The sequence below is a fragment of the Vombatus ursinus genome, unplaced genomic scaffold (genome assembly GCF_900497805.2).
Source record: "Vombatus ursinus unplaced genomic scaffold, bare-nosed wombat genome assembly UNPS02008996.1, whole genome shotgun sequence".
In the NCBI taxonomy this organism is placed as follows: Eukaryota; Metazoa; Chordata; class Mammalia; order Diprotodontia; family Vombatidae; genus Vombatus; species Vombatus ursinus.
The window spans coordinates 8,924,461-8,948,590 of NW_020948774.1; the positions used below are offsets into that span (position 1 = coordinate 8,924,461).

General features: G+C 37.7%; 1 protein-coding gene across 1 annotated transcript in view; it reads left to right on the forward strand.

Moving 5' to 3' along the window:
• GLP2R (glucagon like peptide 2 receptor) overlaps window positions 1–24,130 on the forward strand; it is a 70,086-nt gene that overhangs the window by 6,430 nt on the left and 39,526 nt on the right. The window contains exons 2-8 of the mRNA XM_027850277.1: window positions 3,673–3,760; window positions 9,470–9,574; window positions 13,681–13,802; window positions 17,727–17,833; window positions 19,998–20,151; window positions 22,014–22,173; window positions 22,878–22,938. Of these exons, the coding sequence (XP_027706078.1) occupies window positions 3,673–3,760; window positions 9,470–9,574; window positions 13,681–13,802; window positions 17,727–17,833; window positions 19,998–20,151; window positions 22,014–22,173; window positions 22,878–22,938 (797 nt within the window). The remainder of the gene's footprint in view (window positions 1–3,672; window positions 3,761–9,469; window positions 9,575–13,680; window positions 13,803–17,726; window positions 17,834–19,997; window positions 20,152–22,013; window positions 22,174–22,877; window positions 22,939–24,130) is intronic.

Genomic DNA, 24,130 nt, shown 5'->3' on the forward strand with positions numbered 1-24,130 from the left:
AGAGAGAGAGAGAGAGAGAGAGAGAGAGAGAGAGAGAGAGAGAGGGAGAGTGTAAAGCTGGTGAATTTTTAGAATAGTGCAGGTCTGATGGGAAGGGGTTGCTTGTTCAAAAGCCCCAAAGTGTGCCTGCTTTTGTGGGAAATCCAAACCACAGGGTAATAAACATTACAAGTCTAGGAGGGGCCATGTAGCAACATCCTGTGAGAAGGCTAGGAATTTGCCAGAATGTAAAAATGTTGCCCCTTTGATAACCTCAAGATCAGTATTCTTCTAAGGGAAACTGATGGGTTATTTGAGTGCTTTACATGTTCCTCTGTTTAATAGGTTCCTGCGAGTCCTTTATGCTTTTTTTATTTTCTATGGGGTGCAATAAAATCCTCATACCTATATACATTGAAGCTTTGAGTGACTGTATAGGATCTGGGATGCTATTGTCCACAATGGAGGAAACGACTCAAATGAAAGCTATATTTAGAGATTTTACTGGAGTAGTTCCAACTAGGGACAATGGGCCAAAGAGAGACAATGACCTTCATGAAATCAGTCCACAGGAACCGATCTGATCAGTTTGAGTCCAGGGTCTTGGTGCTCAAGGATTGAGGCAATAGATTACAAATGGAAAGAAGAGTACAAGAGTACTTTTACAAGAGTAAAAATCTAGACTACTGGGAAAAGGTCTGGATCCCACCAGAGTAGCTGTAGGTGAGGAGGAACGAGCACATGCCCAGTGAATTCAGCACTGCAGGGAGCAAGAACATTTTGCGGAGAGTGTGGCTAGGGGCCCTAAAGGTGGCTTTGGGGAGGAGAGAAATACCTGAGGTTGACCCGCCCAGGCAGAATTCAGAAAACAGTAAGGAGGACCTATGGCCTAGGACAACATTACCCATAACTCGGGATTAAAAACTTGATTATAATAATAATAATTAAAATAATAAGCTGCTAGAAATAAAATAAAACAAAATAAAGATAAAAATGAGTAAGCAAAGGAAAAAGAACTTGACCATAGATAGCTACTTTGGTATAAAAGAAAATCTGGCTTCATATTCAGAGGAAGATAGTGAGGTAAAAAAAAGTTCCTCCTGCCGCAAAGGGTAGTATCAAATGGTCACAAGCCCAAAAAGAGTTCTTGGAAGAACTTTAAAAGGACTTAAAAAAATCAGAGAGACTGAGGAAAAATTAGGGGAAAAAAAGCAATCCAAGCAAATTGTGAAAAAAAAGTTAACCAATTGAAAAAGAGACACAAAATCTTAAGGAAGAAAATAACTCCTTGAAAACTAGAATTGGGCAAGAGGAATAGAATGACATTGTAAGACCCTAAGAAATAATAAAACTAGAAAAAATTGGAGAGAATCTGAAACATATCATTAGAAAAGCAACTGATATGGAGAATAGTTAGAGGAAAGATAGTATCAAAACTGTCAGACTACCTGAAACTTATGATTAAAAAAAAGAATCTGGATACAATTTTACAAAAAAATTATTAAGGAAAATTGCCCTGAAGTTCTCGAATAAGAGGGTAAAGTAGAAATAGTTTAAAAAAAATCTTATCTTTCACCACTTGAAAGAGGCCTCAGGAAGAAAACTTACAGAAAAGTCAAGTTGCAAAACTCTTAAGTTAAAGGGAAAATATTTCAAGCAAGAAGAAAAAAAAATTTAAATACTGTGGAAATATAGTCTTCACAAGATGTAGAGGCTTCTACTGTAAAAGACTGTAGGTCTTGGAACATTATATTTTGAAGAGCAAAAGAGCTGGGGTTGTGTCCAGAGTCTCGGAATTCAAATCTGGCCTCAGACATTGTGTGTCTCAACTTCTTTCACTCATCCTCTCTGTGCCTCAGTTTCTTCATCCATAAAATAAAGATAAAAATCACAACTACCTCCCAGGGTTATAAGGATGAAATGGGGTAACATAAGTGATTCATAAGCATTAAATTATTTTGTAAATTCTAGATATTATTGTCATTAACTAAGTGAATGAACTTGGGCTATATCACATTTTTAATGTCTTTAGACTTCAGCTTCTCTAAATGTAAAATGGGCCTAACAATTCCTTCCATGTATAATGGTTGTTTAAAGGATAATGTAGGAGATATTAAAACTCTCTAAAAGCAAAAATACATTGCAGATACAAACTGTTGTTCAACAGGCTTCTGCTGCAACAACCCTCTACGAGCTAATAAAGGTTGGGCAAAGTTTACATGGTAAAGATGTCATAAATTACTTGAGGATGAAACATCTGTCTCATATTTTACTCTACTAGAATCTAGTGGAAAGAACACTCAACTAAGAGTCAGGATACTTGAATTCAAGTCTTGGTTTTGCCACTGTGTGACTTGGGAAAAGTCACTTCACTCACCAGGGCCTCTGTTTTCTTATTGAAAATTAAAAGATGAGAGGATTGAACTTGATGACTTCTAAGATCCTTTCTGATTCTAATATTCTGTGTTTCTAGAATTCTTCTCAGAACAATACTTTGCACATAGTAGGAGATATATATATATATATATATATATTTTTTTTTTTTTTTTAATTTGGGAAAGTGTCTAAAACATTTATGGGAGAACCAAGCAGTTCTTGAAAGGCCAATTCACATGTGATATCTACAGGATTCCCTAGAGAGAGTCGAACTTATGTTCAATCAATCAACAATCTTTTATTAAGCACCTGTTTTTATGAAGCATATGTTTCAGGGCACTGTGCTAGGTCCTGCAGACAATAATATACAATTGGGGCAATTGTCTTCCATGAATTTGGATTCCACTGGGGGATCATAAAGCTTATGAATAAGTAAATAAGTACTGAATATTTACAAAATAAATACAGTGGTTTGGATGGGGATGGAGCTAGTGGCTGGATGAATCAGGAAAGGCTTCTTGAAGGAAATGGTGCTTGAATGAAATCTTGAAGGGACCTAGGGGTTCCAAGATGTAGGGATGACAAGAAAGAGAATTTCAGGCATGGGGAACAGCCTCCTGTCAAGCAAAAACATGAAAATGGGGGATGGGTATGTCATGTATGATGAAGAGCAAATGAGTCAGTTTGGCTGGAGTGAAGAGTATGTGAGGTGAGATATGTTTTATCACCCTAGAAATTAGTCTGGAGTTAGATGGTGAAGGTCTTTTGATGACAAGTAGAGGAGTTTGTAAATTATTTTAAAGGCAAGGGGAACACTAAAGCTTCTTAAATAAATGATCAACATGATCAGATTTGCACTTTAAGAATATACTTGATAATTGAGTGGAGGATGTATTGGAAAGGGGAGAGATGAGATACAGGTAAACCAACTAACATACTTTGAAATAGTGCAGGCAAAAGGACAAGAGAGTCTGAACTAAAGTGAGGAGAAAGAAGAGATGCTGAAGAGAGAGAATCAATAAGACAATTGATTGGGTATGGGGGTGAATAAGAGTAAAGAATCATGGATCATTCCAAGATTGTGAACCTGGGAGATTGGAAGGGTGGTGGTGTTCTTGATAGAAATGGGGAAGTTACAAGGCAAGGTGAGTTTAGAGGGAAAGATAATGAGTTCTGTTTTGGACAAGCTAGTTTTGAGATACCCGTGGGGTATTCAGGTGGAGATATCTAGCAGGCAGTACATCTCTTAGATGATAAAATATTTACAACTAGGCCTCTAGTTGTATTTTTTAGTGACACATTTTTTTGCCCCCTCAGGTTACAGGATCTCTCCTAAAAGAGACAACTCAGAAGTGGTTTCAGTATAAAGAAAAGTGTCTGAAAGAGTTACAAAAGCGACCATCTGGTAAGAAAACTTTCTTTAATTGTGCACTTTGCATGACCGCCATGACAACTCGAGATCCCAACTATACTCCTTGTTAAGGAGTTTTAAAAACCAACAGGTTCCAGGTTCTTTTGAGTTCCATTTTCTAAATAAATAAATAGCCCTTATACAGGCCTAAATTAACTTCAGATCATTTTAACATATGCTTCAATAATTTGATCACGTTCAAAGACCTATTCTACTCAACTGATGATATATTCCAGAGTTTTTGGCTGTACCTGAATGAAAAAAAAGAGATGAAATCCAGATTTTTTTTTCTATGCTGATAACTGACAACTGACAACTCTTCTTATAACTTCTTCCTCGCAGTTCACCTTTGTTTTAAGCAGGGAAATGAGGACCAAAGGTTGTCCACATTCCTTCTTTGGCATCTTCTCATGGCCTATGGGAGCTGAGGAAAGGCATCAGCTTCCAGATTGAGCACTATATAAATTGAATTATTACTATTTTTATTACTTCTCTAGTCTTTACTGAAGTATTGATGGTAATGCTTGGTTCTTTTAAAAAATTATGGAAGTGTTTTCTCTTTGTATCACCTTCTTTTCTGAATATATCCCTTCTTGCTCCACTACCCAGTGAGGCATCCCTTGTTTAGCATGGGCTACTGTGCTGTCTCAGAGGTCTAGTTTTACCTCTACTATCATCCTCAATCTTGCCTTGAACTACTTCTCTCTGTGGCTTTCTCTGTCTCTTTCTGTCTCTGTCTCTGTCTCTCTTTCTTTCTCTGTCTCTGTTTCTCTGTCTGGGCTTTTTTGCCCCCTTTTAACTTCTTCCTTCTCTGGCACTGGGTTTGGGGTTCTCCAGAGGGAAGGTGACTGGGATAGCTCACTCCTCTCAGGGTTCTGAGGCCACTACTCTTAGCCTCCGTGTTGAGTAGTTCCACTGAAACTGTAGCCCATGAGCCTCTATTGGTGTATCTCATATAAATATATTAGCCAAGATGATTCCATTGACTGTTAATCAAGTCATTTATTAAATAAAATGCAAAACAAAAATATGTTATACATTCTACCCACACATTTTACCCATAAAACTGGGGGTGCCATCAATACATTCAATGCTCATGGGGAACAGTGGGGCCAATTGAAATGATCAGAGCAATGAGGAAAATGTATAGAGAACACACACTGCCAGACCAACTCACAACTCAGGAACTTCAGAGAGCTCCAGTCTGACTTTCACATGTATCTGAAATCTCTTCTCTGCAGGGCAGAAAGTGACATCCTCGCTTTCATGCAACTCAGAAATCTATTCTTGGCATCCTTTTACTCTGCCTGATTCACAAATGGATTCTCATCCTGAAAAACATCACTCCCATTTATAATGAGTAACAAAAATCTCATCTCTACTGAGTGAAACATAATTAGACAAAGTACATTTGTCCAATAATCATAAAACAGTATTGCAGTTCAGCATTTCCCAGTTATTAATTCCAAAATTCTCTAGTCTTTCATACAGAAATGAGCAACTGGAACAAAAAACCATGAGGCAGGTTTTGTCTTGGATAAGCACATTAGCCCCTTATATTTGCAACAATGATTGAAAAAGAAAGAGAGGGCAGCCAGGTTGCTCAGTGGATAGAGCACCGGCCCTGAAGTCAGGAGGACCTGAGTTCAAATCCAGCCTCAGACCAAACACTTGACACTTACTAGCTGTGTGACCCTGGGCAAGTCACTTAAACCCATTTGCCTAAAAAAAAAAGAAAAGAAAAGAAAAGAAAAGAAAAAAAGAGAGAGAGAGAGAAAGAAGTAGTTTAGCAAAAATCATTCCCCAAACACATCAACCTCAATCTGGACATAGTTCAATATTTCACATCCCTACTACCTAGTGCTGGAATGCATCCAGGAGCATTTTCTTCATTCCTTTCTGAGACCATCTTTAATCATTACAATTTCATAGTATGTGGGTTTTTTCTCTTTATTTATAATCATTGTGACTGTTGTTTTCCTGGTCCTATTCACTTCTCTTTGAATTAGTTTATAAGATCATAGGATCATAGAGTTGGAGATGGAAGGGATCTTTAGTTCATCAGCTATGACTCCCTAATTATTTATTATTATTGTGATTCAGTCATGTTCAACTCTATGTAACCCCATGGACTTTGTCCATGGAATCTTCTTGGCAAAGATACTGAAGTAATTTGCCTTTCCTTCTCCAGTGTGTCCCCATTTTACAGATGAGGAACTGAGGCATATAGGGGTTAAGTGACCTGCCTGGGGTCACATAGTAAGTGTCTGAAGCAGGATTGACTCCAGTCCTGGTTCTCTATCCATTGCACCACTTAGCTGCCCTTATTATACAGGTAGGTAAACTGAGACCCAGAAAGGTTAAATGATTTGTCCAGGGTCACAAAGGAGCTAAGTGCAGGATTTCAACTCAAACCATTGTTCTTTCTACTCAACCACACTACCCCATAGAAGTCTTCCTGTATTTATCTGAATTCTTGATAATTTGTAATTTCTTATGGAACAATAAAATTCCATTATGTTCCTATATAACACAATTTATTTAGCTATTCCTCAATCAATGATTGTCTGCTTTGTTTCCAGTTCTTTGCTACCACAAAAAGTATTGCTCTGAATATTTTGACACTGGGTTCTTCAAGGCCATGATGCGGGAGTCACTAGAGAGACTTTGAGTACAGGCCAGGTGGCAGACATAGTCATCCAAGGGCCAGGCTATATGTAGAAATGCTCATTAGCAGCAGCTCAGACACCAGCAGCAACTCATGAAACCATATGCTAAGTAGCATAAGTAGCATATGGGAACCTTTCATATGGGATTTTGATACGAATTGGTGGAAGACCAAACCAGTATAGATCTCAACCTTCCAGGAGCTGGGGGTAGGGGTGGGGAGAGAATGCCTTATGCTCATGAACACTGAATTTTGAATACTGTAAAGAGCCCAGGATTTGGAGTCAGAGGACCTGAGTTTGAATCTCATCTTTATCACTTTCTGGAAATGTGACCAGAAATGAGTGGCAAATCACTTTCTCTCTCCAGGTCTCAATTTCTTCATCTGTAAAATGAGGGGGTTAGACAACATGATCTCTAAATCCCACCACCTACTAATGGACTTCTCAATCTCAACATTTTAGGTAAAAAAAAGTAAAAGGACCTCCTCCCACAAAGGCCCCTGTTTTATGGGCCAGCTTACCTGAATCTGCCCTGTTGTAGCCAATATAGATTCACATGGGCATGAATTGTTGATCCAAGGTGACTCCAATACCATTCACAATGGGCTAGTTCAGAACGAAGGACTAGAATTGGGCTGTTGATGTAATTCCCCTGGTCATGCGCTTAGTATTTCTCACTAGCAGATTGACTTCTAGGGCATGGAGTCAATGTTACTGTGAGAAAGTGTTCAGCCCAGAGGTTGTTTTGATCATGGAGGCCAAGTGTCTACTATGTGGACACACAGTCTGTGGGAACGAAGCACCCTCTCTGTTGGATTCCCTGGAGGCTTTTCATGACACGTACAGTGTAACAGGGCTAATGTTAGTGTGACATAGTGGAGAAAATAGAACATCTGAAGCCAGAGGACCAAGGTTCAAATTCAAGAACTGCTGATCACCACTTTTGCAGTCTTGGGCAAGTCACTTTCCTGGCTGGGTCTCAGATTTTTCATTTGTAAAATGAGGGGTTGGATTAGATATTTCTTAGGGTCTCTTGTAGCTATAAAATCCCCTATGGTCATAACTTTCATTTCCTGACCCTTTCCTACCCTTTCAATCTTCTTACATTTTACTCCTTTCCATGTACTCTGTGCTCCAGTGACACTGGTCTCTCTGAACTTGAATCTCTATCTCCCAACTTTGAGCATTTTCATTGGCTGTCCTCCCCGCTTGGAATAATGTCTCTCCTTATCTCTGCCTCATGGTTTTCTTTACTTCTTTCAAGTCTCAGCTAAAGTTCCATCTTTGGCAAGAAGCCTTTCCCAGTCTGCCTCAGTGCCTTTCCTCTGAGACAGTCCTCATTTGATCCCGTATATGTCTTGTTTGTACATAATTGTTTGAATGTTATCTCCCCAATTAAATTGTGGGCTCCTTGAGAGCGGGGATTGTATTTTTTTTTGCCCTTCTTTGTAACCCCAGCACTTAGCGCTGAAACTGAAACATGCTAGTTGACTGTTTGACTGACCTCAGGTCTAGCTTCTCAGAATATGGCACTTTTATGAACTATGTCACTCAATCTCCTTTCTCTGACTTTTGGGGGACTTTATATTGACATCACCTTACCCTTTCAGAATTGCTTCAATATTATTCACAATTATGTACTATGAGCTCCTGCAAAATAAGACTACTCTTTTTCCCCTATGTATGTGTCATAACCCTATTAGACATTACATTGTAAACCTCCTCTCACTCCAGCTACTATGAACTGTGTTATCGACATCTCAAGTGCTTAATCTGTTGAATTAAATTGAATCTAGCAGACCAGGAGAGACCTTGTGAGACATAGGCCAAAGCCTCCGTCTACAGATGCAAAGAGAAGGAATGAAATAATGTCCCCAAACCCCCTTACTAGAAATATGTGTATCATCAACCTAATTCCTTTATCATTTTGTAAGTAAAGAACTTGCTGAATGTCACTCCAGGATTTTATTCAGGGTGCTTCACAACAAAACAATTGTCCAAAGCAGTTAAAGGTTGATTACTAAATGTAGAAATGTGCCTCAACTTATTTAGCCATCTATGCAGATCTAATTAAATGAGGGGATTGCCAGATTTTTACTTTATTGTTTATTGTGTACACACTGGTCCATTATCTATACTTATCAGCTGTAACCGTAATTACCAAGGTAAAACAATTGAGTAGGAGTAAAATAGGGAATCAGAAGTTCCTGCCAATATCACAGATAAGGGGACTAACCTTTCTCCCACTCTGAGGTCAGTGGTGCGTAGTCATTAAAAGTAGAGAAAGCCAAGACTCTGGGGTATGTGCTTTTTTATGAACTGGTCCACTAAACAGCTGCTTGAGGATCTGGTTATCCTTAGAAGGAGGAAGAGAAAAAGAACCAGGTGAGACCTCTTCATTGGAGGTTCATCTGCTCAAATATGGTGTTCTGGGGGACTTTTCCTACATGTTTTTCTGTGTGTCCTCAGGAAGTCTTGATGTCTTGCTTACAGAGAGTAGTAAAGGATTGAAACACCAAAGGTTCTGTGTCACAAGCTTAGTACAACAGGTGCATCCTTGACGATACCTCCTGAGACCTTCCCTATTCTCTGGGATGTTTCTTGGGGCCCTTTTTCACTCTAATATCCTTCCAAACAGTTGTAACATCTCTGCTTGTAGACACCAGACTGACTTGGCCAGGATAGAAAGAAAGACTTTACTGTTCAACTCCTGGAGTGTAAATTCCTTGTCTTGTCTATAAACTTTAAAATGGTATATAAACATGCCATAATTGTTGTCATCTATCTTTTAATCTATCCCAGTGCCTACCCACCGGAGTAAATGCTTAATAAAGTTTGTTTAGGTGCAACTAGGTGGCACAGAGGATAGAATACTGGCCCTGGAGTTACAAAGATCTGAGTTCAAGTTCAGCCTCAGGCACTTGACACTTACTAGCTGTGTGACCCTGGACAAGTCACTTAACCCCAATTGCCTTGCAAAAAACAAAAGAAAAATAAAGTTTGTATAATGGGCCTCTCCATTTTTTTTTTACAGGTGTGTATTGTAATGGGACATTTGATAGGTATGCATGCTGGCCTCATTCACCTCCAGGAAATGTCTCTATTCCCTGTCCTTCATACTTACCTTGGTGGAAAGAAGGTAACATGCTATGGTTTACCCATTTTCCAAAACTCTACTAAAGGACTGGTGCATATTGGGTGGTTATAAAGTTTCAGGCTGAACAAAATTAGAATGAACTTCTAAAAATATTCTGAAAAGTTTTGAAGATATTTCAAATTTAATTTCAGGAAGGAAGTCAGACTATTGTGTTACTGCGTTGATTTAACTGTGGTATTTAGAAGAATGTTAGTGCTGATTTTAGAGACAGCCTGTATAAAGGGGGAGACTCAAAAGACTGTATGCCTATTTGTGTCAGAGAGTGAAGTGATACCTTTTCTGGAGTCATTCTCAAGTGAATGCTAGTTAGAATCACCTCTCAAGAAACTGCTGAAATCACTCTAGATATATAGAGATATTATAGAAACCCCAAGACACCTCTAACACAGGTTCACTGAGCCAAGAGAGTCAGGTTATTCCAGGCCCTGCATAGTTCTAAACGTCCATGGCTTCCCAGAAAAAAAATAAAGGAAAAAATGTAATCTCTGAAATAGGCCAACCCTATCTATTCTAGTGTCAGTAGCTATATTGGCCATTCCGTTTGATTATACTTGCACATATCTATCCAGTAATCCAAAACACAGATGACAAAGGATTACTTTAAGAGAACCCATATAGAAAAATCCAAACACAGAAATCAGATAAATTGGAATGATAGAACTTTATAGCTGAAACGACCTTAGTGAACAGTCTAATCTAATCTCTTCATTTTCGAGAAGAAGAAATGGAAGCCCTGCTTATTTTTTTTAATACATAGCACTTGGGGACAATCCCTCAACCCCTAGGTTGGATCCTCAAGAGAAGGCTACCGCAAGTTAGAGGTATTCTGTGAATTCGCATTTGTTTACAACCGTAGTTTACAAATGCCCACCCATGTGTTTCCTTTTAATAGTCAGAGATCTCAATTAGCCTGGAGAAAAGTAAAAATAATAACTGATAATAGCTAATGTTTATATAGTGTTTACTATGTGCCAGGGTAACTGTGCTAAGTGCTTTACAAATATTACCTCATTTGATCTTCACAGCAATCCTGCGAGATCAGTGTTATTATTATCCCTGTTTTATAGATGAAGATGCAGAGGCAAACAGAGGGTATGTGACTTGCCCAAGGTCAAGAGTTAGTAAGTGTTTAAGGCTAGATTTTATCTGAGATCTTCCTAAATATTTAATGAAAAAATATAAGAAAAATAGCAATAAACATCTACTCAAAAAATCTGGCATATGATATTTCATTCACAAACATTCATATCAGTATAAAGAGTGGAACACACAGGGGGAATACATATGGCAGGCACATAGGAAACATATGTGGCAAGGTACTTGTGTGGGGAACAGGTGTGATCTGGGTGCACAAATACAGGGTCACACATAGAAGGAACATGCATGGCCAGTCTTACACTTAAGGAATATGTGTGGCTAGAGTGGACCTCTAGAGGGGCAGCTCATGCCTCCATGCTGTATACTGCAGAGGCATTGCTATATGTGCTGCTTCTACTGGATCTGTTCTCCTCTTGTCTTCACTAGGAGTGTTGACTCTACTGGATTCTGCTCCGCTGAACACCACTGGGGACATGGATGTAAAGTTTCTCTATGCTTCCACCTTCTGGCTATAGCTGAAATTCTTGGTTATTGTGCTATTTCTTCCTCATGAGAGGATTTTGGAAATTTCTTCACTTCACATTTTTGAAACACCACCCACCCACCTCCTGCCACCCCACTTTAAAAAAAAAAAATAACTTTAAGGAAAGGAACAACTCTTGCCTTGGTAGTAAGATCAGCAAAATCATACTTGGGACAGATATATCTCCCCATTTTGTTTTGTTTTCTTTTTAAGAGTGTGTTATCTCTTTGTTCCCAGAGTCTGGGCTAGGAAACTTTTTGCCTCTGACAGTAGATTCTTTTCTATCAGGAGGTTCCTTAGAACACGTAGCAAATTAATTGAATAATTGTGTGTATGATGAGGACTAACAAGAGAGATAAGTAAAAAATGAAAGGAGGAATTTTTCTAATCTATTCAACAAATATTTATTAAGCACCTACTGTGTACAAGACACTATGCTAAGGAATAAAAGGTAAACAAATAATTCTTTCCTCAAAAGAGCTCACTCTGTGGGGCTAGGGAGAGATACAAGTTATACATAAATAAAAAAAAAAGTATGAAGTAAATCAAGGAAGGAGAGAACACCAACAATTTGTGGGATCAAGTAAGCCATCATGGAGGAGATGGTATCCAAGCCAGGCCCTGAGGAAAGACAAAAATTCTGAAAGGAAGCTATGAGAAGGAAGAGGGCTTATACAAAGGCATGGAGCGTAGAGATAAAGGACCATAGTCTATATGCAAAGCTACTACCCTACTTTGTCTGGAACTAGGATTTCCAGCCCTATTTCATATTACTTCCCATCATAAAAACCAGGTTCTAGCCAACCATGCTAGGAGCTGCCTAAACCCAGACCATGGCACCTTATTTCCTGCCTGTATTCCTATGCTATTTGCCTTTTCTCAGTTTCAGTTTCTCCATTTCTGATGGAAGAAAAATATTTATTAAGTACCATCTATATACCAGACACTGTGCTAAGTGCTTTACAAATACCTCATTTGATTTCATAACAACCTGGAAGGTAGATACTATTATAATCCTCATTATACAGTTAAATAAACTTAGAAAGAGGACAAAAGACTTGCCCAGGGTCACATAGCCTGTAAGTATTTGAGGCCAAATTTGAATTCAGAACTTCCTGACTCTAGGTCCAGCATTTTATCTACTGAGCCACCTAGCTGCCCCTAAAATGGGGATAATAATATTTGTAATGCTTTCCTTACAGTATTACTATGAGGTAAAAATCTTAAAGCCGTTAAAGAGACAAGCCTAAAATTGCTACAGATGTTGTTATTCAGTTGTGTCCAACTCTTTGTGACCCCATTTTGGGGTTTTCTTGGCAAAGATACTGGAGTGGTTTGCTATTTCTTTCTTCAGCTCATTTTATAAATGGGACAAGTGAGGCAAACAGGGTTAAGTGACTTGCCCAGAGTCACAGGGCTAGTCTTCTTGACTAAAGGCTTGGCACTCTATCCATTGTGCCACTTAGCTTCTTGTTATATATATAGATGTAAGTTATTTTTCATGTACCCCTTTATCAGTAAGGGAGCTCATAAGATATGTAACTTTTCTCATATGAAAGGAGGGACTGAAGAATTGTGTGGTTGAAGTCACAGAAGACATAGAAGTCATGGGGATGGAGAAGCCCAAGAAATTCTGAGTTCCATGGGCAGAATAAGAGAAGGCAGGGGATTGATGGCGGAAACATGCCAATACCAATAGCTAGCTTGCAAGGAAAAGGGACCGCTACCTCAAACTGAATAGATAATAGTCAATTAGAGCCCTGTATAGAACATTATCCTGCTTCAGGAATGACCTGTCTGTACAGAATTTGCTGCCACAATGGCATTGGGGGAATTTATCCTCTCTCCACTTTTTCCTCCTCTGCCAGTGAACTGACGTTGCTTATCCTTAAATTTTATTTATTTTCTGTCTACACTTTTATGATGAGTTTTCTCTCCAAATAAACTTTTTCATTATATTCTGAGCAAGTGTTTGCTATAAATGAATGAACCACACAATGGGAAAAGACAAAAGATAACCTCTGGACAAATAACTCTATACTTAAATGCAAAGCTTTATTATAACTCCCTCCAAAAAGAGAGGTCTCATTAGTCCACATGTCTTTCTCACCCAGAGGGGCAAACACAGAAAAGCTTAGTGGGAGTTGGTTTTTGCTACTGAATTTAGAAACTTTGGAAAATATGTTCATGTATGTATTATAAGCATGCATAAATATGTGTATATACACATATATGTAAACTGTGTATGTATATATATATATAAAATATATATATATAAACATATGCTACTTAAAAATAAAAAATAAACAGCAGATACTTTCTTGAGCCACTGAAAGGGAAATGAGAACCATTCATTCCTGAGATTTTCCATAATTCTTTTGGGGAATGGTGGTCGGGATTGAAAGCTTTGAAGCAAACATGAAGTTGTATGCCTTAATTTTTTTTCTAAAGTTCTGTTTACTTTCAGAAAGCCCAGGAAGAGTATACAGACATTGCTTGGCTGAAGGAACTTGGCAGACTCTGGAGAACTCTACAGATATTTGGCGGTATGACACAGAATGTTCTGAGAACTACAGCTTCAAACAAAATGTGAGCTCTGTAGATTTTAGTGATAATAGCTCCATCTCTTTACTGCTCTCCTGAATTATTAATACAACTAGGTTATGCCCATCCCAGAGATGCAAGCATAGGCTCTATGCATGTCCATGAGTGTAGGCTAGCAGTAGTGTTGTAATAATCCATAAAATAGACCATATGCACATTAAAATTTGGAGGAGAGAAGTATAGGGTTTCTATCATCACAACCAGTGCTCAATTCACTAAATATATTCTAACATGGAAAGAGGAAATTTAAGTTTTCATAGAACAGTAAACTCTTTGTTACCTATTATTAATCTAGCAGAACTTTCATTTAATTATGCTGGCGACTGCAAAAAACAGGAACATCGTGCCACTTTACTTTTTTAAAAAGGCCTTTAATAGGAATGTCTTGACATTCCAATAGATGAGTGTATAACTCTCTAAAAGTGGTTTTTTTTTGTGTGTCACTTAAAGTCTCTGGACATAATGTTCTCATTTGTGTAAGGCTTGCTTCAAAAGCTTCTCTATAGAAGCTATAGAAACTGTTACCACATTTTTTTAAGAAGGAGGAAAACTAGGAGTTAGAAGTACAGCTATCAATCTATGAGGTTTTTCTCCTTATGTAGTTAAGAGTATTCAAGTTTGTCTTGGATATATGAGGAGTTTGTAGAGAAGACAGAAAGGAGGAAGATGAAGAAAAACTTCTTTCTTATTAAATCTGTCTTAAATATTATTTTATGAAGAAACATTATAAATTATTTTTATGAGGAGAGTATTATGAGTTATTGCTTGAACAAAGCTGAAGATCAGATTATTTTTTCCTGTCATGGAAGGAGAAAAGCTAGAGGAGATAAAGACAAAGATAAAAAAGATGGAATACTTGTTTTTCTTTATGAAACTATTTATTTTTTTTGTGAAACTATTGTAGCCTTCTTCTTGTGAACAGGGTGAATTATATAGGAAGAATATAGGAAAGGAAAGGAAAAATATAGGAAGAATAATATGAATTATTCTTGTGAATAGGATTTATTTGTTAGAATGAGTGAACTAGTGTGGTACTATATTCTCAGAAGTGAACCCATCTACATTTAGACGTGATTTGAAATTACTCAGGACTATGATCTTTCACATTGCTAAAACTATAAATAATTCTCTGTGTTTTAGTATGGATTTGATTATTGACACATTGCCTATTTAGTAACTGATATACTTAATCATTTAAAACTAAAGAATTGAAGGTAAAAAGAAATATGAGTAACTCTTACTGAGAAAGTAAAATAACATTCAATAAACACGAATGGGGGTACTGAGCCTGATTGATTCATTGAAAGATATGTTGAAATTGCATTGATAAGGAAATATACAAAAATAATCCTGGATTTCCTTAGAGATCTGGATGGTAAAATTAAATATGGGAATAAGTCAAATAGCAGGCTTAAGAGTAACCTATAAATGAGGCTGGGAAACCCTAGACCACATGTAGATGTGCTATATGACAGTGGTAGAACTGTTCTCCTATAGCCTCTTACATCTAAACACAAGTGAGTTGGACTAGATGATCTCTACAATTCTTTTCTGGCTTTAGTATTCTACATGAGTCAGTAAAACAATTTGGCAGACATTACACTTTTAAAGCCAGGAAGTAAAAAAAGTACTTTTCCTACATCACTTCCTTCCCTCACCCTTCCATGTTGCTTTCTGACTTCAAGTAAGAATTAAACAGTTAAAAAAAAAACTTTGACATTTGCCAAGTAGAAGATTGAAAGTTTTCAAAGAATTATCTATCAAAGATTATAGATAGTGGTTCTGAGTTTATATCTGAAAATTTCTTGAAAATCCTGAAATATAATTATGTGAGCCCAATTCTTTTTAAAGGATTCTTTTTAAAGCTTTCTTACTAGCTCCTCATCTATTTGGAGCTGTAATTTTTTCTGTACATCTGTTTTTCCTTTCTCTAAGAACTCTTCTAAAGAGATCAAAGTAAAATAATAAATGAATATGTTTACCTCTTTCTTTGCAGCCATCAGATGGTATCAACCCTAAGCAGGGAATCTAGTGTTTATTGTTCTGTTTTGTTTTGCTATGAGTTAGCATTGGTTGCAGGCCAGAGTTTATTCCCCACCCCCCAAACTTCTTACTCTCTTTTAACATCTTTGTATGTTCCCTTCCATCTTTTTTTACATGCCCTTAAAAATCTGAGCTTATATTTTAATGGTTTTTCTTATTTCGTTATTCAAAGTTTTCTTCTCAGAGTATCATTGTTTACCCTCTCCCTTCCATTGTGAGCTACACTCCATTTCTTTGGCTATGGGACCATAGGCATCTTTTCTGAATACATTGAAATCAGTTTTCCACAATTTGGACTTACGCTAAGAAAGTGACTAAAATATCCACACTTTTTGCCTTAGAGATCCCACTGGTAAACATTTACCCCAAAGCCCATCAAAAGGGGAATGGCTAAACAAATTACATGAACATAATAGAATATCATTGTCCTGTAAAAAACAATGAATATAATAAACATATAAATGCATGAGGAGACATATGAACTGATGCAAAGTAAAATAAGCAGAACCTGGGGGGAAATATATAAACATTATGAAGTTGTAATGACCAAGCTTTGCCCCAAAGAAGAGATATGAAAATGTGTCTCCCTCACTCTGTAGTAGAGATGGGAAACTATGGGTGTGCAATATTTCATATAATACTAGAATTGGTTGGCATATTGGTTAGTTTTGCTGAACTCTTTGTGGAAAATGTACGTGAGATAGGAATAAAAGTTATCAATTAAATTTTTTTTAAATAATGAAATTAGCTTTCTGAAAGTATAGATAAATGATTAATATGTAGGGCTCTTTTTCTTTAATATTATATATTTCAAGATTATGTGGTTATAGTCTCTCAAAGTTCTTTTTATTTCCACTTCACCAATCAGATTGTTCTTTATTGGTCCAAGTTAAGTCTATAGTAACAGTTCCCCTGACTGCTTCTTCACCAAAGGTGGAGATGAAATTATTATAGAGACAAATCAAGAATTTATCAGGTACTCTGAGCAAATTCTGGATCATTGAAATATCTTTACACTATTAGCAGACTTTCTATCAGATTTAGGAAAGCATCATTTCTATCACACATCTCCCTGAGCAGACAGAAGTGCACTGATACAATCATATCATTTTTTTCTCTTTTCATTTTTATACAAATACTCTCATCCATTCTCAGCCTCAACATAGAGGCATATCATTATTAATATGTGTGTATACTCCCTATTATACTTTTATTGTTTCTTTTGAACAAAATATATACTTTGATTTCCATACTTTAGCAATGAATCCCATCTCAATGTCACAGTGATCATGTAGTAATTATACAGTATAAATCAGTAGAAGTAGGTTGCAACAGACAGGTTGGGTGAGTCTTAGGAAGCTGTCACATGGTCTAAAAATTTTCAAGGAAAGTAACAGACCTGCTGATATGTCTTGTTTGGTCTACCCTCAGCTACCACTGTCCTTGTCGGAAGGGAATCACCATTCACCATTGCAGATCTTTTCCCCTTAGGAACACTATCATAAGTCTCCTACCTTTTAGTGTGTGTGAATCTTCTTTAGTATTTGGAGAAACATGGGATACTACTTCTGAGTGTTCAGAATGCATGGAGACAGCTTTAGATCTAGTGTGCATCTCCAATGATGGATAATGTCTTCTTTTACACTATCGTGTCATGTTCTCTCTGCAGCTATTGTATTTCCTCCTCCCAAGGAGTTTGACCATGAACAAGTATTAGTGGAATTCCTGGGACTCTTTCTTTTCAAATCTAGACCTATACCTTAGGACAAGGAAGATTTGGGGAGGAGGATACACAGACTTAAAATGGGGGCAGAATTCCATTGATCACTTAACATTGATCTTCATTGTCTTTATCTCCATACACAGGATGAGCACCACACATTGCTTTCAACCTTGCAGATAATGTATACCCTTGGATATTCCCTCTCACTCATTTCCCTCTTCTTGGCTGTCATAATTCTCCTGTGTCTAAGGTGAGTGAGACTTCCTACTATTAGCTTTTTAGGAGCATAACAAAAGTAGATATGTGCTTGTCTTCTTTTGTTATCTTATTATTTGGAGTTGTCTGGCTGACCTCAGAGAAAATCTCTAGAAAAGAACAAGTCTATTGGAAAGTTCATGGTAGACTTTGGGATTCAAGTCAACAAGTATTTATTAAATGCTAACTATATGCCAGGCACTAGAAGCAAAAAGAGACAGTCCCTTCATGGAAAGAGATTACAACCCAATGGGAGAAGACAACATATAAAAGGAAGCTTAAAAGCAACAAAGGTAGGGTATGTGTGTGGGAATAGGGATGGAGAGATGGAGGTAGGGTTTGTGTGGAGGGGAGGGGATGGAGAGATAGTACCACATAGGGGCATGTTGAAGGAAAAAGTCTAGAGAGTTAGGAATACAGTCTGGAGAAGAATGAAGGAACAAATATGGCTGGCCTGGCCCTTCTTTAAAATGGAGGTTCTGGGAAGATCTGACCAATCAGAAAAAAAGGGTTGCAGGGGCAGAAGAATTTCCAGGTCAGGATTTCCGGGGTAAAAAGATCTTTCAGGGTGAGAATGCTACTGAAGCATGGTGAAGAAAGAAATACAAAGAGTCAAGATTAGAGACCAGAGAGGAAGAAAAGAGTGGGAATTGGTAGTGGGATTCTTTGTAAAAGTCATTCAGTGGTCTCAATAGTAAACAGCAGACCCAGAGAGTCAGAAATTACTCCCCAAATTTCCTGCATAGGGCCCTTGTTTAGTTTCAACTAGCAATGACATGAAGTATGGCACAATAGAAAGAACATTGGACTGGAAATCAAAGGGTATGTTCTAAAAGACAAGGTTTTGTTCCTTGCCTCACTCGCTGGTTGTGTGACCTTGGGCAAATCATTTCCCATTCTGGGCCTCCATTTACTCCTCTATAAAATGAAGATGCTGGACTAGATGGTCTCTAAGGTTCCTGCCAGCTTTAAATACTATGACCCTCTAATATAATGTCCCATCCAGCTTTACATAGCTGTAAAGTTAAATATGTTACACAATAATTGGAAGCAGTGCATTCTAGAGCCACCTTGACTTGCATTGTATTTGGATCTCTGCGGAAAAGAGAGACTCTGTGGGCAACCTACCTCAGAGTGATTTCTTTGCCTTTTGTAACTCTAGATCTATTCCCATGCTGCCCTTCAATTCTTGATATTGACCAGGATCTAATTGGGCCTAGTCTCCTTGGGAGGAAGAGAAAAAAAAAGAAAAAAGTTACACGATAACTTTATTATGTATTTTAAAAGAATAGCGAGTTGTACATAATAGATTTGCAGCTTCATTTGCAATCATATTTTTTCTTGTTATAGAAATGTTTGTTTTGTTTCTTAAATTCTGAATAAAATAAATAAAATAACAAAAAGAAAGTCTTCCTGGGGAGCTTGCTCTGAATATTGCTTGGCTCAGCCAGTCACCTCTCCTTTCCTCCTATCACAAACTTCCCCGGAGGTAACCAGACTCTCCAGGCTCTAATGATGGACCCTACTGTCCTGAAGTGATCTCCCTTTACCATCTTTAGGCTCACACAGGTGTTCTACATCCATCTCAGGCCAAAACCACAATCTTTAGGTGCTTCTTTTGGACCGCAGAGCAGGTTCTGCTTCAAAATAATAGAAAATTTTATGCCATGTAAGAGTTTGGAAAGTTCTCCTTTCCACTGAATCCCTGGTTCTACTAGCCTACATCACTGGCTTACCAAAACATATAGACCCAAATCATGAAAAAACAGCCCTTCCTCAAACTAACTTTTAGCCAGTCAAACTTTTTTAAAAAATATAAATATATATATATATATTGCATATGCTTATATACTTGTATGATGCATATAAATATGTATATATTTAATTACACACAATATATATGCATATATGTACTAGATAGATAGATAGTATACATTCACACATTATTTCTGTAATAGAGTATAAGTTCCTTGAGATCAGGGACCTTTTCTTTGTTTTTCCAGTGCCTAAAACAGTGTACAACACATGGTAGGTATTTAATATATACTTGTTGATTGGTTGCTTAGGAGGTTCAGTGTCATAGAAGAGAATATCTCTTGGAGGAACTGAGTCATTATTGTATCCTTAGGGGCCATTCATGCTTCTGTTTTCTCCATTAGAAGAGTTCACTGTACTCGTAACTATATCCACATGAATTTGTTTGGTTCCTTCATGCTTCGAGCTCTGGCTGTATTGGTGAAGGACATCATCATACACAATTCCTACTCAGAAAGGCCAGATGACGAAAATGGATGGATGTCCTACCTGTCAGAGGTAATTTACATCATTACCATCCTCAAAATAGACATTTATTAAGTACTTATTTTACGCAAATCACTCAGTCGAGGTGCTATGAGGGATACAAAGTACCCCTGCTATCAGGGAGTTTGCAGTCTAGTATGTATGCAAAAAAATTTATGATGAAATACTAAACATGTAATATATGGACGATCCCTCAGAAGAGACAACAATCATAAAAAGTCGTAACTGGAAGGGAATAGAGGGGGAACTTTCAGTGTAATTGTATTGATTTTATAGATGTGAAAATTGAATGTTTTAGAATTCAAGTGACTTTGCCTCAAGTTATACAATCAGTAAGCTGCAGAGTCAGTGTTCAAACTGCAGGTCTTATGACTCCAAATTCAGTTGCTTGGTTCCTTCTCCCACACCCTGTCTCCCGATTATGTCATGACTACTAACCTATAGAAGGTTGTAATTGTCGGGGAAGACCCCACAGTTGATATGGGATTTGAGCAGGATCTTGAGTAGTAAGTCAGATGTAGACATAATAGAATGAAGGAGGAAGGAAAAGGTTTTCTAACAGAAGAAAGAGTGTTGACAATATCTTAGAGCAAGGAATGTTCATGACATTTATAAGTTATCATTTGGCTAGGGTAATGTAAATTAAGATTGAAGATGTAGATTAGGGCTACATTATAAAGTGCTTGGTATGCCACAAGTTTCAAAAAACAAAAGTCAATGATTATTTATGAAATATTGCTCTTCTGCTCCAAAAAATCAACTCTTCTTTTCCCTACCCCATTGCTCTTGGGACAAAGTCCTGACCATAAAACCATTGATTTAAGAGAAGTTGTTTTCCTATTATATTAATAACCAATTATTAAATTAGGATTAAGATTTTTTTCTTTTCTATTTCCTCAACCAGGAACCAGTCCCTGTAGGTCATTCAGCTGGTCTTTGAAGGACAAGGCTGAAAGATGAGATTGGCCTAATCCTTGGGGTACATGTTCTGAGATCTTGGATAGGGCCCCACCCAAATAAGAGACCTTACTTTTGTTTATAGTGTGAACTGAATCTAATCTAGGTGAATTCCAGCCCCAAAGCACCATCTATGCCTTTGTACCCCTCCATTGGAGTCTGAGATAGCCCAGTTCATGAAGGAGAAAACCAACCACAGTGGTCTGGATGGAGATGGATTCCTTTGTACAGATTGCTGGAGGCAGCTGCGTCTCATGATTAAGCCATATTATCAGCAGAAGAAGCTGAAGACTTTTAGTCCACCTCCTCATTAATATGTCTACCCTCTCATTAATTGTTCAACAATCAGGGTTGATTTTTACCTGTCAGGAGTATTCTTTTTTCCAAAGGTATTTAAGCATTCAGTGATATCTGTGTTGGTTCTTTGGTTATCAAGAGAGATCAATGATTATCAATCTATTGATTATTAGTTAGCCTAATTAAAAATTGATTATTAATTACCCAGAAACTGTCTCTTAGGATTTTTAATTCATCACAGCTTGTTTTGGACAAACGATCAAGGTGGATAAATTACACACACACACACACACACACACATACGTTTGTGTGTGTGTGTGTGTGTGTGTGTGTGTGTGTAGAGAAGTAGATGGTTTGGAGGTAGAGAGAAATAAACTCATATAATCACAAAAATCAGAGTTGAAGGGGACCTTAAGAGATAATTTTTCTTGTTTTTGTTTTTTTCTGAGTAGGGTACCAGTCCAGAGAGGTTGGGTGCCTTGCCCAAGGTCACCCCAGGAGTAGGTAACAGAGGGGAGGTTGAAACCCTAGTTGTTTATCTTCATGCAAGGTGAGCACATTGACAGAGCTCTTCCTGGCACTGAGATAAAAACCAACATCTTTCTCCCTTCCTCTTCTAGTCTTCATCCACTTGTCGGACTGCACAAGTTCTTCTTCACTACTTTGTTGGAGCCAATTACTCATGGCTTTTAGTTGAAGGCATTTATCTTCACACGCTGTTGGGACCTTTGGTACTTTCACAGAAACGCCTCTTGCCCAGATATATTTTGGTAGGCTGGGGTAAGTAAAGCATGTGTTCAGATTTCTGCCACTGAGTCTCAGGAGAACGAGATAAGAAAAAGGTCTACTGATTTAGGATACAGAGAAAGAAAACAGGAATGAAATTGGTTAAATTGGTTACCCAATGTTCATTAAGTGGTCATTAAGGACAGGTTCAGAAACTAATTTTTTCCCCGAGAAAGACTTCAGGACTTTTTGTAAAATAACTCCAGCACTAGCCTGATCAAAGAGATGTAGGCTGTTAAACAACCTCAATATCTCCCTGCCTTTTCCCGTTATTTTGAAGGGGTAAGAGGGCATCTGTCCTTCTACTTCACTCAAGTGCTGAGTTGTAATATACTTGTCATGTGACTAAGAAGAAGTTCTGCATGGCCCCTCAGAGAGTCACAGAATATTAGGGCTGGAAAGTGGCCATAGAGGTTATCCAGTCCAATTTCACACTTTTACTGAGGTCATCCTCTATAGGGAGTTATCCAGCCTCTGCTGAAAGATATCCAGAGACAAGCAGCTTACTAGCTCAGGAGTCATCCTGTTCCATTGCTGGACAACTCTAATTGTACAAAGGTGGGGGGAGGGGAGGGGTCTTGCAGGCCCTAGGCATTTCTCATGTTCTGACCTAATGCTGTTGGTTCTGGATGGCTGAAGTGGAAGGCAATGGATTTCATCTTAATTCTCCTAAAATCCCACCTATATTTTCTCTCCAGCATTTCCTGTTTTGTATGTTGTCCCTTGGTGGATTACTCGAGCAAAGCTGGAGAACACAGGGTATGTATGTAGCTAATGAGTAAATTGCTGGTAATTGAATCACTTACCACGCCTCTTCATGTGTCAAAAATTGCCTGGCTGCTTGCCCCTCATCTACCTATGCTAGACAGGCAAGCCTGCTGTGCGTAAACTTGTGCCTCAGGCCTACCCAAACTCTTACACCCTATTATTTGTCTTTTTAAAAATATGTTTAGTATTTTATTTTCCTCCTAAAACAATTTTTAACATTCATTTTTTAAAAACTTGAGCTCGGAGGCAGCTAGGTGGCGCAGTGGATAGAGCACCCGCCCTGGAGTCAGGAGGACCTGAGCTCAAATCCAGCCTCAGATACATAACACTTACTAACTGTGTGACTCTGTGCAAATCACTTAACCCCAAATGCCTCACAAAACAAACAAACAACAATGAAAAAAAACTAGAAAAGAAAAAAACAACAAAATGAGCTTCCCCTAAAGAGCTATAAAACTGTGCATACCCCTTGACCCAGCAGTACCACTTCTAGGTCTTTATCCCAAAGAGATCATAAAAATGGGGAAAGCACCCAAGTGTACAAAAAATATTTATAGCATCTCTTTTTGTGATGGCCAAGAATTGGAAATTGAGGGAATGTCCATCATTTGGGGAATGGCTAAACAAGTTGTAGTATATGAATCTAATGGAATATTATTGTTCCATAAGAAATGATGAGCAGGTAGACTTCAGAAAAACCTGGAAAGACTTACATGAACTGATGCTGAGTGAAGTGAGCAGAACCAGGAGAATGTTGTGCACAGTAACAGCCACACTCTGTGACAACCAACTTTGGTAGACTCAACTCTTCTCAGCAATGTAAGGATCTGGGCCAATTCCAAAAGACTCATGATAGAAAATGCTATCCACATCTAGAGAAAGAACTATGGAGTCTGAGTGCAGACTGAAACATATTTTCTCTTTTTTTTTGTTTCTTCTTTTTCATGGTTTTTGATATGATTGTGTATATATATATATATATATACACATATATCTCCTATATCAGATTGCATGCCATCTTGGGGAGGGGAGAATGGAGGAAGGGGGAAAAATTTAGAACTCAAAATCTTATAGAAGTGAATGTTGAAAACTAAAACAATCAATAAATAAAAATTTTAAAAATCAACTGTAAAAAAACAAAACAAAACAAAAAAAACTTTGAGTTCCAAATTCTCTCCCTATT